Source organism: Mercenaria mercenaria, chromosome 6 (assembly GCF_021730395.1).
Source record: "Mercenaria mercenaria strain notata chromosome 6, MADL_Memer_1, whole genome shotgun sequence".
Classification (NCBI taxonomy): Eukaryota; Metazoa; Mollusca; class Bivalvia; order Venerida; family Veneridae; genus Mercenaria; species Mercenaria mercenaria.
The window spans coordinates 70,284,408-70,297,949 of NC_069366.1; the positions used below are offsets into that span (position 1 = coordinate 70,284,408).

The following is a 13,542-nucleotide window of genomic DNA, read 5'->3' on the forward strand; positions in this document are numbered from 1 at the left end:
GGGTCTCAACCTTTCGAAGTACATGTAATCAATAGTCAGCGGCCTTAACCACTGGGTCTCAACCTTTCGAAGTACATGTAATCAATAGTCAGCGGCCTTAACCACTGGGTCTCAACCTTTCGAAGTACATGTAATCAATAGTCAGCGGCCTTAACCACTGGGTCTCAACCTTTGCTAGTACATGTAATCAATAGTCAGCGGCCTTAACCACTGGGTCTCAACCTTTCGAAGTACATGTAATCAATAGTCAGCGGCCTTAACCACTGGGTCTCAACCTTTGCTAGTACATGTAATCAATAGTCAGCGGCCTTAACCACTGGTCTCAACCTTTGGAAGTACATGTAATCAATAGTCAGCGGCCTTAACCACTGGGTCTCAACCTTTCGAAGTACATGTAATCAATAGTCAGCGGCCTTAACCACTGGGTCTCAACCTTTGGAAGTACATGTAATCAATAGTCAGCGGCCTTAACCACTGGGTCTCAACCTTTCGAAGTACATGTAATCAATAGTCAGCGGCCTTAACCACTGGGTCTCAACCTTTCGAAGTACATGTAATCAATAGTCAGCGGCCTTAACCACTGGGTCTCAACCTTTGCTAGTACATGTAATCAATAGTCAGCGGCCTTAACCACTGGGTCTCAACCTTTGGAAGTACATGTAATCAATAGTCAGCGGCCTTAACCACTGGGTCTCAACCTTTCGAAGTACATGTAATCAATAGTCAGCGGCCTTAACCACTGGGTCTCAACCTTTGGAAGTGCATGTAATCAATAGTCAGCGGCCTTAACCACTGGGTCTCAACCTTTGCTAGTACATGTAATCAATAGTCAGCGGCCTTAAGTACATGTAATCAATAGTCAGCGACATTAACCACTGGGTCTCAACCTTTGCTAGTACATGTAATCAATAGTCAGCGGCCTTAAGTACATGTAATCAATAGTCAGCGGCCTTAACCACTGGGTCTCAACCTTTGGAAGTACATGTAATCAATAGTCAGCGGCCTTAACCACTGGGTCTCAACCTTTGGAAGTACATGTAATCAATAGTCAGCGGCCTTAACCACTGGGCCTCCACCTAAGCTAGTACATGTAATAGTTTTATGAACACTCCTGTCAAGTGTAACAAACTTTCGCAAAATTGTGTTAAAAGATAAGTCGTTTAGGCAAATGTTAAGAATACAGGACGGAAGACGGGCGCCACATAAATGACGGATTGCAGTAAGTGATATGCTCAAGCTGGAGCACTTTGTGATCAGGTGAGCTAAAAGATCAAACGTTACTAATCTATCGGTGAATAAACTGTTGCTATTAATAAAATATTGTGGTAAACATGATTCAGAAAGCTAACAGTTTCAATGATGCCATATGTTATATCAATTACAAGATAAATACAGTGTTCATTATAAAATCTTTATTTATAGAGATTATATATAGCACATGTTAAAGCTTTAAGCATCATCACAATCATGGTATTTTGTTCAATCGGCATATTGATAATGCAAAAGGTGTCAACGTCTAAATGCATGTATCTTGCCTTCTCATATCAAGAGAAAGTGTATTATTTATGTTAAAAGCTAAGTTTCATGAATAAACTTTGCTATCGGACAATAAGTTCACATCTTATCAATACGTTGCAAGGCAATGATATATTTAAGATATCCGCGGGTTCAGCTGAAAAATCTGGGGTAGGGTAGGCTGTCACACTCGCATAGTTACTCCCATATAAATAATAATATAAATTAAAGTGCTTTACAGAATAAATTGCAAACAATACAAACAAATACGCATACAAAAAAGGCATTCCACATTAACAAAAATCATGAATGTAAAACATACAAACATACATACATATTTAAAAGTATTTAAATGACCCTAGGATAAAATACTGTTCTACGCTGTTTTATGAAAAGGAAAGCAATGTATCGGTCAGTTAACGAAATGTTGTACAAAGAAGTGGGTTTTAGCAGGCTTTTGAAAGCAGCTAGCGTGTGAGCTTCCCTGATCTTGACGGGAAGGGAGTTTCAAAGCTTTGGAGCAGTGAACGAAAATCTGCAATTGCCATACGTCATGGTTTTAGTTTTTGGCATAACCAGTGACAGCGTGTCTTGTGATCTTTGGTTTCTGACCGGTTTATACACTTCTATCTTATCCCTAATATAGGCAGGGGACTGATTGTGTAAAGCCTTAAAGGTGTGGGTCAGAACCTTGTTCTGCAACCTGTATTTCACTGGCAACCAATGGAGCTTCTTCAGAACCGTTGTTATATGACTGCGACGGGCATCTTAGTGATGACGCGAGCTGCCGTGTTCAGGACATGTTGCAACTTGTTAAGTGTGCTGTTTTTGTCATGTACCTTCTGCACAATCATTACAAGACGGGAACAAGTCAGCAGAGCAAACGGTAGGATTAACGAAATGACCCCATTGGAAAGTGCTGGGTCGTCCAAGATCCTAAGACCTTATCATAGGTCCTGTTTAATCTTAAATCAAGGACTGTTATTTTATTGTATGCAAGATATTATTTTTTATAATATAACGGTCTTATGTTCGTGTTGAATCAGCGATACATCAGACATAAATGTCATTCAGACGTCATACCAATAGCAAATATCATAGTATGAATTCTAACATGGCCTGATTCGTTTTCCTATTAGACAGAGAAGGCTAAAAAGTGTGTTATTTTACAATACTTTTCCCACGTCACATTTATTACCTCATGGCGTCAAACGGCATTGCGGCACTATAGAAAAGAAACCAACAGAAAACATGCAACTATTTGATGGATGTCGTCAAGGATGTACTTAAAAATCCTTGATAACGTGTTAGAATCGAAATAATATTTTTCATGTAGTGATTTGCTCTTGAAAAAAATCATTGTTTGTCGTTCAAATTATTATTATTATATCTCTCGGGCTGCGCCCTCATGATATAATTCCTTCGCATCTGAACTCCCAACAATGGTTTTATTCAACGACAAATTACAAAATGAGATATATTATTTCTTGAGCAAAATTTAGGTTATTAAATATATAGAAGCATATTCTAATTTGCCACAACAGAACGAACTTACAATAAATCTTAAACTTATAACGTTAAAAGCTATTAAGTTTCATAAATTATGCACAAATGTCACATTCATGAAATAAAACCTAATTAAACAATGTTTCTCATTGCTGGGAATATGCTTAAAAATAACCATTGATTAGCTACTAGTTTGTTTCCTTACCAAATAACAAACATGTGCGCCAATATTCTCTAGAATCTAGGAACATGGATTACGTTAACTCTGCCATTATAAAATTTAAAATACTGTTTTAAATCGGTGGCAGATCCAAAAACAAAATAAACAAATAAAATCATACTGGGTAAGTCAGAAATAAAACGTGTAAACTCTACTTAGAGGCACTAACAATATTTCTAATATCTACAAATGGCAAATATCTTTACAGTAAGACAAATTAGAAATATAAATAAAACATATCTACATTTCTTAATTTGTGTAGAGGCTACAACATGTAAACTGTATCCTGATATCAGATGGAGCAAAATTACCACGATGTCTCTCTAAGAAAGTATAGAATTTTCTTAGATATTATTCCCTATATTATATTCTTTTCTGTGATTAGCCTTACAACACGCTGATGACCGGAGTATATTTATAACAACACTGAATTTAAGCATAGTACACCACATAGCGCAAACGGCACTGTTGTGAAAAGAAAGTATTTCAGACTTATGTCGTAAGTGCAATCAAATTTTCTCCAACCTTTTCCTTTTCCTTTGCATTTTGTCTAAGGTCTCTTTTATGTTTTATATCAAGTGCTATCAAAGTTAAAACGGAGAGCACTAACACACCAATAAGTATATAAATCTTGAATTGCGAACACAACCAGCTACTGTATCCAAACGATATTGCCCATCCTATCGAGGTTAGAAGTCTGTAACTTGACAATGCAATATCTCTAGTCTTATCAAAATAAAGATTGTGCAGGGCTGAAATATATGTAATAAGACACTTACAGAAATACCTAATATCAAATATTCAGACGATGTCTACTGAACAAAGGATGCTGGTATGTACTTCGTTTTGAACTGAAATTTCTACCCAACTTTAATGTAACAGAAAAACAAGAGACAAATAACTATTCACTATTTTCTCCCACAAATTTAAATAGAAGATGCATTTTAACAAAAGGTGGTTTCTCTAGATCCTTAAAACCAAAGTAAGAAGTCTAGCTCTAGTTGTTACTGAGTATTACTACAAATACGGTAGAATACGTATTTACCGATTTAATAGTCAAAATATCAAAAATACATGCCTAGTTGCTGGTTATTTTTGTATTACTTATTAATAGGATTATACTGGTTACTATTCAATGAGTATAAGAAAATGTAAACATTTTGACTATCATCTAAATTACTTTCCCCTAAAAGATTATTTTAAATACAAATGGTGTACATACCTGAAATAACCGGTTCGTTTGCTGCTCCAGCCAAGCCAGACAAGGCTGCAAGTACAAACACTACTGCATACTGAGTTGGAAGTGGATTCCATAGCAGTAAGGTTATGTAACAAGACAGCTGTATGACTGATCCTTCAACAGTAACAGAATCGCTTTAATGATATTCTTAATATTCATGATTAGAGCTCATAGGGTTTTATAGCCTCATGTGACGATATTATTATGCAGTTAAACAACAAAAAGCGTTATATAAACTTTAACCTACCGTATAATGGAACATATGTTGATGTAAAATAGATACATACATACAGTGTTAATATCTAATGGCTATCGCTTCTTACAAAGACCTAACATCAAACGTCGTGGCATAGGAAATGATGTCCAACTGACGAAAAAAGTAAAAACTATTTATATTGTATTTTATGTTTCAAAAACTTAGGCATATTAATCTCATATGTGACACAAAGATTCTGATAAATATCAATATATTTAAACACGGTAATTAGGGGACCTTGTATTTGCTTTTATTTACCCAATAAATTTATTGTTGGGGATGTGATGGGTTTTTTGTCTATGTTTGTGGGACATTTCCAACTTAGTGTTCCGGGAACACCGTTTGAAAATCCTTCCATAGCTTTATCCTGTGAAATATTACTTGGAAATATACTAGATTTAAAGACAGGAAGGGGAGACAATTTTAATGATGACGTCTGATGTCTGAATCTACTCTTAGCCTTTATTTCTTATTAATGTATTTGTTGAAATGGCTGTTCTATATACATACATACAAAAACGTGATACATCTTTCAAACGACATAACATAAACAAATGACATATCAATGATTATTATTCCAATAATTAGTATAATTAACTAAATTTCAATTAATAATCATTGATGTGTTTAACGTGACGTCATGACGTCACATATGACGTCATTGATGATGTAGTCAAATTCCATCAAAATCCAAGATGGCCGCTGAGGCAGAAGTCATAAAATTATATTATGAGTTGAAATCGCCTACATTAGTTAACAAAACATTAATTAAACATTACCTTGGCATGTAGCCATTAACCAGACTACAGATCAACAGATTGGTCAGGAAATTTGAGAAGCATGGATCAGTAAAATCAGTGTTGATACCTACAAGGCGGTAATCGCTAATTTCAGAACCAGAATTTTTATGGTAAAATCGCAAAAAGGGGGACATATAGAACATCTTATGTGAAAAACATGGTGACTGAGATATATACATCCAAAGTATTGTGATAAATTCTGTGATAAATTCTGTGATAAATTCTCTTCTTTGTAAGAAAATATTAGTTTAATATATTGGTTAACAATAAAGTTATACAAGCTCAAAGATGTATCATGTTTTTTGGGACACCCGGTACATACATATATACATACATACGCACGTACATACGCACGTACATACATACATACGCACGCACGCACGTATATTCACGCACACAAACACACGCACGCACGCACGCACGCACGCACGCACACACACATACACACACACTTTCTACGATTATGTGTAGATCAATACTTACCGAAAGTATAAATTGCAATATGTCCTGTATATTGATTAAGCTTCCCATAGACAGCGCTAAACAAAGACTGACTGACTCCATAGCTTATCATTACAAGTCCAACATTATGTATTCCGTAAGGGCAACTGGTGTATGCCTGAAATGTAATAAAATCTGTTAAAAGATCCTTTGGAAGCATAGAATGCAATCAAACAGAATAATCGGTTTGATTGAGTCTGTTCATGAGAGGTAATAAAATGTGCAACACCTCTCACGCCCCCCTAGCACCGGCTTAAGCGGAACTCTGTTACACATATATTGAAAAGATTCCATGATCCCAAAGGAACAGAAAATAGAACAACACTGTTTCCAAGTACGGGGAGACTTTTTACAGCCACCACACGACACTCAAAGATTGCTATTGTGATAGTTAATAAATTGGTTAAAATATCCTTTGGAACCATAAATGCAACCAAACACAATTATAGCAGATTCAGTTTGGTTGAAACGATGAAGATAAAATATTATGAAAGACTTGAGTTAATTTTGTTCCTGTTACTAAATAATATGTACATCACCCCTCATACGCCTTACACAGGTTTACGCGTTACTTTGTTATACAAATACATCTAATGGACTCCATGATCCCAACGGATCGGGAAACATAACGACCTTAAGTCCTGGTACATGAAAACCTGGCATTTTGGACTGCTGTTTTGATAGCTATAAATCCATAAGAGCGTCACGTTGCTAAGAAGTGAATGTTTGTTTACTATTAATCAAGTACGATACGTGCAGTTTTCGTATGCAAATATAAGCGAAAATGATATAAATATTGTCAAGCTAAGTAACGGAATATAACCTGCGGCGAAACTGATCTCAACATTTTCCATTACTCATATCACCCTCAGTGGCATGTGATATTTATTCGTTCTCACCGAATAAAGTTGTAGCTGATACGTCATGTCTCAATCTTCTCAAAGTATTCATCTCTTTGTTTTAATTTATTTATTACATCCTGAAAAAACGGAGATCAGTAGATGTTTTACTGGGTAACATTGAAAATGTAAGCAACGTTAATGTGACAGGTAACAGTTACAATCGCCCAATTATATCCATCGAAGATTAAGATGTTCATTTTGTTTGAACAGCGAAAGGAAAGACGCCAAAGTTAGACAACGCTGCTTAATGATAAAGGACCGCTGTTTTGATGACGTCCGCGAGTAGTCAGAGAGAACGCTCCTTACCTGACGTCGCAGTTGTTCCGTCTGATGAGCAGAATGGCCGGGAAGCTGATTGTAATGTTAGATGCAACAAAATGTATGCAATTTATAATATAAACTTGTGTAGAGATCGAAAGGAAATATAATGTAAATATAGGAAATGAATTAATTTTTCGAAGTTCATGTAGCGCGATTCATGTTTAATCTGCCGATCCTATTCTGTCGTTCATTTCGCATGAACACCAAAACAAATTTCATTTCTTAAATAAGACATATCATATGGCAAATTATCAAATGAAATGCTGACGGAAAATCAAAGCTGGTCAATTGCTAAAACAAAACAAAATGTACACGTTTAAAAATTGAAATTTGTTCATGCGAAATGGACGACAGAATAGGATCAGCAAATCCATGAATCGCGCTGTTTCTGAATAAGACTGATAGGTTGTGTTTTCCAATGAGCATATACAAATTAAACATTTCATTGCTATTCATTAAACGTTAATCAAAGTCTTTGGTATGCAAGGTGGCACATTATCAAGTAAAAATAGCCAGTTAAAATGCGGAGTTCATATCAATAACGAAATATGACAAATTGATTTAAATATGATATATACGTAATATTTAGTGAGCAATTCTTTTTAGCAAAGATAATACTGTTTGGAAAGATCATAAACAACCTGTTATAATTTTGTTGTGATTGTAAAACGCTTTGAAACTATTGTACACTACATGCAACAATTTGCAAAACCTTTGAAAACATACACTGGTAAAGTCTCCTACGACAAAACCATTTGCCAGGCCACTAAATACTGATGATACAACTAGTAGCTGTTGTTCCTTTGAGGTAATCAAGTGAACGGCCACTCTCCGGAATTGCTTACAGATGGAAGAAGATGTATTGATCTCAGAGCCTATGTTTGCTACAAAGGAGATCATCAAAAGTATCGCAACGGCTGTTACTCCTGAACAGAATCCGGTAAATACGTAAACCTACAATAAATTATATTCAACATCAAACCATCAATTACCATGTACGTTTTTTTTATTTAAGATTATACATGAATTTTGAGAGTATTCATGCCACAAATAAGAATAAATTATACTAATGATGTCTTATGAAATGTAGCTAATACAATAAATGATTTAAAAATCATTAAAGGTAAAAGCAGAAGACGCACTGAACGAAACCAGCGCAAGTCTACATCGTCAAAACTTGGCTACATGAAAATCTGTATAAATATAAGTTTTATCACTAAGCATAATCTAAAAACATTACACAAATACATAAATACAGCACCTGTTTTGGCGTTGGCGGTACAATCAAAGACATGTTGAGATCTCTATAAGGACAGTAATTTGGTCCACAAAATTTTTCCAAGTCCTCCGAGGTATTATTTGAATCTTTGTGTCGAAACACAATCGACGAAAATAGGTTTCCCCATATATTACCTATATGTAGAAGCGATAACGTGTCGTATTACATATAGCACAAAAGACAAAACAGTTTATATCCTAGCTCAAAAAACTTATCACACACAAAAAGAACTGCGTGTTCTAGATCCGTGAATAAAAACAAAACAATTCACTTGATCATACATTTTCAAATAAAGACGTTTGCTTTGCAGTTTACCGAATATTTCCAGCGGAAAGCGTGCCTAGTGCTGCGATGTTAGACCGTTTGTTTTTTGCGACTTCATGTTAGTTGATATCTTTGTGTGTGTTTCGGACATCTATATCTTCAAACGTATGTATGCAAAATTGTATGAAGTAAAACAACACAAAAGAAGCAGAAAGCAAATAATATATAATATCGCGGTTGAGTTATCCCCATTTAGGAATGAAATAGTGTTTAAAGTTTGACTTCATCGTACATTGAGCATGTCCATCTATGTTATACTTAAATGTAAACTACTACACCGCAATTTATTTCATAAATGAATCCCACCGAATTGAAACAACAGTCACGGATACTTCAGTAAAGACCTTGTCCCAAATAATCAAATACTATTGTATACTTACTAGAAAATATAAACGCATAAACAATGCCTAAGAATAATGTTACTCTATCTTGAATGACTGTGTCAGTGATGTAAGCATATCTTTTTGCGATGCCGATCACATACGCTGGCATTGCAAGCCAAAAATGGGAAGCTCCTAAGAAAGAAAAGTACAGTATTGGGCTTTAATAATAGCAGTAGATACCATTAATAATAAACTCATCCGAAGCTTAATCAAAGTCAACAATGTTAAGTAAATTAAAGTTATTCTAAATGAAAGCTTTTAAAATGAATATCGATTACGAACTATATACATAAAACTCCCTTTGCAGGGCCAGACTCTGCCTCTATTGATCTTAACATTCTTACATGCTTACCAATGCCAATAATTAGAGACGCTGGAATGACCGTGTACCAAGATGAATAGAATCCTGTTGCCATGTAAATTATGTATGTACACATTGAAAAAATCATGATCCACTTTGCAGAAATTGTTTGCACTGTAATTGGTGCTATAAACAAACTCGTTAGCATCATAACAGTATACAACGATGCAAGGCCAGTTGTGCCAAGTCCTTCCGCTCTATTTAATGAACTTTGTAAATTAGCAAATGAATAGAAAGCACTGAATTGTTACATACTTGCTACACTTACAACAAGTACATTTTTTAATATTACTGCTTTGGACATTTCACCTAAATGTTCATCATGTTTGACACTTGTTCTATCTGTTTCTTTACTTTCTTCTTTTATCATTTTATCCTTAGAATCTTCATATTCCTCCATATTGAAATTATATGTTTCTGTTTAGTTAAATCCACCTTTTATTCACAAGATGAAATATAATTACACAAACCAGTGACTCACCAGCTGTTATACCGTTAGACAAAATAACATACGTCTTCTGTTCACAGCTAGTTCGAAGTGACAGTTTCTTGCACTAGAGAAACAGAATAATACTGCGTTTTCATCATGTACTTTGCACTCAAAGGTCAAAGGATTAAAGAGAACTTATGAGAAAAAGGTATGGATGCACACATTTTAGCTCGGCTATTTGATTAATTCTTTTCTTCAAAACTATAAAGACAAATGCTTTCAATCTTAAAGTAAGTTTTATGCATCGTCCGATAACCCCAAAGGAAAAGTAATATAATTTTTGACATAAAAATATTGGTTAAAGGTTTTATGTAGGCTAGTTTCGCAACAACAACTAAGCCGAATCTTAGTACATAAAACGACTTGAAAAGCTCTAAGAACTGCTAATTGCCGCTCTGGACTACATTTAAGACTTTGGTGTTTCTCCATTGGATCTTTAAGCCTACACGGAAAAGGGACGTGCATTCGATTTAAGCAACTTTAAAGGTCATATGTAATAACGTATGTTTGTTGTTAAACACCAACACGTGTTTATTATAAAGGATATTGTCAAGCTTATAAATATGTAGCGTAATATTTCAGTTTGCAGTGACGTCAATTGAGATATTAGAAACCATTTGTACACTCATCCGTTATTTTAACTTTTACTACCCTGGCAGTAAGTTTTGTAGGAGGAGCCTATCAAATAACAACGCTACTCTAGGCTGTCTGTTGGCTAAAAATAGCTCACTTTAAATGATTCACAGGCAAATGTAAACAATGGTCAGTTGAAGAAGAAATTTGAACTAGTTTGCTTGTTTTGATTGTTAAAAACTATTATTATCCATATTGTGCATCCATATCAGTATCAATCCTATGAAAAATTGAGTCAAGACTAGCATTCCTGATTTTTAATCTTGTTTATATAAATTTAACAATGAAACTCAAAATCAAACATTCATTTAACTAAAATTCTGTCATTGCTGGCTGGTCCATTAATTGAGATAACCTAGCAATAAATGTAGAAATAATAAACTATTTAAGTCTGGGATGCAGAACAATACACACAAATTAGCAAGTGCTGCTGTGATAAGGACTAATAAAAATGATAAGCTATTTGAAATAATATTTATCACTGTATGTCTGTAATTAGTAGTTCCCTATTTCTTTAAAACATTTTTTATGATATGACATATAAAAATATAACTGTAGAAATGACTATGATATTCTATTTGGTTTAAAAATTCAAAATTACTTTCTGGAGAAGTTTTGCAATGCACTCTAGCTAGGTGTTAATTCCATTGATACATATGAAGCCTTCTGATGATCAGGTTTGTTGATAAAATTAACCACGTGGGAATTGTTTACATTCTCTGTTCCTCTAGGGTTCATGACCTCAGTAGCTCCTCCCGGCAAATTCAAATTTTTGGCAGTTAGGTTTAAATAATTTTTTGAAACTATACTTCAACATTTTTTGTTTTAAAAAATAAAAACACCAATTGATAAAGAATATTTCAATGTGTATTTATGCAATTTTTCATAACTTTTTATTCAGTGGTTTATTTAAAATTTTGAAAAAGGGCTCTCTGATGTGAAACATGCATAATTTATATAAAAACCTGCCCCGGCACCATCTTGTGGCTTTTATATGGCAGTTGGGGGTTTAAGATGATTAGTAGCTAGTGGAGAGAGATGCAACGTAACAGTACAGTTACAAAGAAGATAAAACTTTAATACTCACATTAAAGTTTGTATGAAATAAGAATATGTTATAGTTCTGATGTAGCATATTTTAAACACGGAAGTAAATCTACTTTTGGTAATTTAACTTCATATTTACAACTAGAAATGTTATCAATTTGAAGTTGTAAAAACGATTTTCTTATAAAGATAGCTTAAGTAAGCAAACTCCTTAAATTATAATAAATATGAACTAAAGCTGCAGTCATTCATCTATCAAGTAAACAAACCATAAATGATAGGAATGATAAACTATTCGTTATATGAGTGCTACAAAGCTACCTATTGAGTTACGAGTTCAATAAACAAAATTCACGGACAGTAATAAAACTTGAAGGAATTCAACCAACCTGTTTCAAACCTTTTTTTCATCATCAAATTCCTGATCAATCTTGTAAGAACAAAATGACTGCAAATAGTTAATGAATTTCTATTACGCATTTATTAAGTAAGATGTATGTGTATTTATCATGCCCTTTGTTTATGTATCCAAAAGGGTTCAGATTGATATGGGACTATTCCTTATATTGCCTTTGGCACCATTGTGTATAAAATGATAAGGGGAAACTTGTTCTCTCCTGGGGTTTGAAAGACACACGCAGACAGCAAATGTAATAATTTTACAAGAGACAACGAAGATTTCAAGTTTTCTCTTCAAATCTATTATGCCTTTGCGCATTCATTTCATAACAATTCGATAATTACAAAGAAATTGATCAAATGCAGAATGATCATATTTCAACACAACATGCAAATAGTTAACCTGAAAGACATAAGCAGACAGCAAAAGTAATAATTTTACAACAGACAACGAAGATTTCAAGTTTCCACTGCAAAATCTATTCTGGCTGTGCACATGCGTGACGGATATCGACGGTGGTGTCAGTTCATTCAAATTGAGACCCGTCACCATGGTTAAACTACATGTTAGTTAATGTTATCAGAAAATGATATTTATACGGATGTAAAATGAATATGAAATGGAATTATAGGAATGATATATAGGAAAAATGGAAAATGCGTGATGGTAATTCATATAGGATATATACAGACAAATAACCCTGCGACATATGTGTCTGCATAATAGTGTTACGCTTTAGATATTTTTAACGTATTCATACAAAATTAACAGGGTTTATTGTGCAATCTTATTTAGATAATGTCATCGTATAAAACTACTAGATAAAACAAAATTATAAATCTAATCACTATTGACCATGCATGATAACATGTAACTAAAATGCATTAAATCAGGCCATTGACATTGATTAAGAAATAGCAGAATATAACAAAACTACCAAATTTTGAAAAGGTGCATGCTCTCAATACTGCTTCATTTGAATGGAAGTGGTAACTGATATCAAAGAAGTATAAAGTACACCGAATGGCAACGCGTACGCTCTTATCGCCGCGTTATCTTATTGAAGCATTTGTTGATTTGATCATCACTCATGATCAAATCAACAGACGCTTATTAAAATATGACAGACTTCCAATCATAAATTCATTCCTCCCCCGTATAGAACATACTAATAACATTTAATTTAAATATCAGCATTACCGTTATAAACAAACGATCTGATAGAAAGGTTTTCATGAAACAAATTTCTATCCTTCTGCTGTTTGTTTCATACACCGTTAAAACGAGATCTCATTTAGTTCCCACGTAATGTTTGCGGGATTTGCTCTATATGCCGTTCAAGTTGCCGATCTATTTACTTTTTA

The 13,542-nt window shown here is 34.2% G+C and overlaps 1 protein-coding gene across 1 annotated transcript; it reads right to left on the reverse strand.

Annotated features, from left to right (window-relative positions):
* Positions 1 to 1,442: 1,442 nt before the first annotated feature.
* Positions 1,443 to 10,120, reverse strand: LOC123548689 (protein unc-93 homolog A-like). Its single transcript, XM_045336168.2, has 7 exons — positions 9,600 to 10,120; positions 9,245 to 9,379; positions 8,523 to 8,674; positions 7,988 to 8,215; positions 6,021 to 6,156; positions 4,464 to 4,595; positions 1,443 to 3,993 (listed from the first exon to the last, which is right to left on the reverse strand). Exons 1-7 carry the CDS (start codon positions 9,757 to 9,759, stop codon positions 3,734 to 3,736), a joined length of 1,203 nt encoding a protein of 400 aa, XP_045192103.2. The 5' UTR covers positions 9,760 to 10,120; the 3' UTR covers positions 1,443 to 3,733.
* Between the last annotated feature and the right edge of the window lie 3,422 nt (positions 10,121 to 13,542).

Excerpts from the sequence above, each read along its gene's own strand:
- LOC123548689 (XM_045336168.2), bottom strand. The coding sequence starts at position 9,759 with ATGATGCTAACGAGTTTGTTTATAGCACCAATTACAGTGCAAACAATT. Across the intron at positions 8,216-8,522 it reads TACCGCCAACGCCAAAACAG|GTTTACGTATTTACCGGATT; the intron begins GTGCTGTATTTA and ends AATTTATTGTAG. Across the intron at positions 4,596-6,020 it reads TATTGCAATTTATACTTTCG|GATCAGTCATACAGCTGTCT; the intron begins GTAAGTATTGAT and ends TTACTGTTGAAG.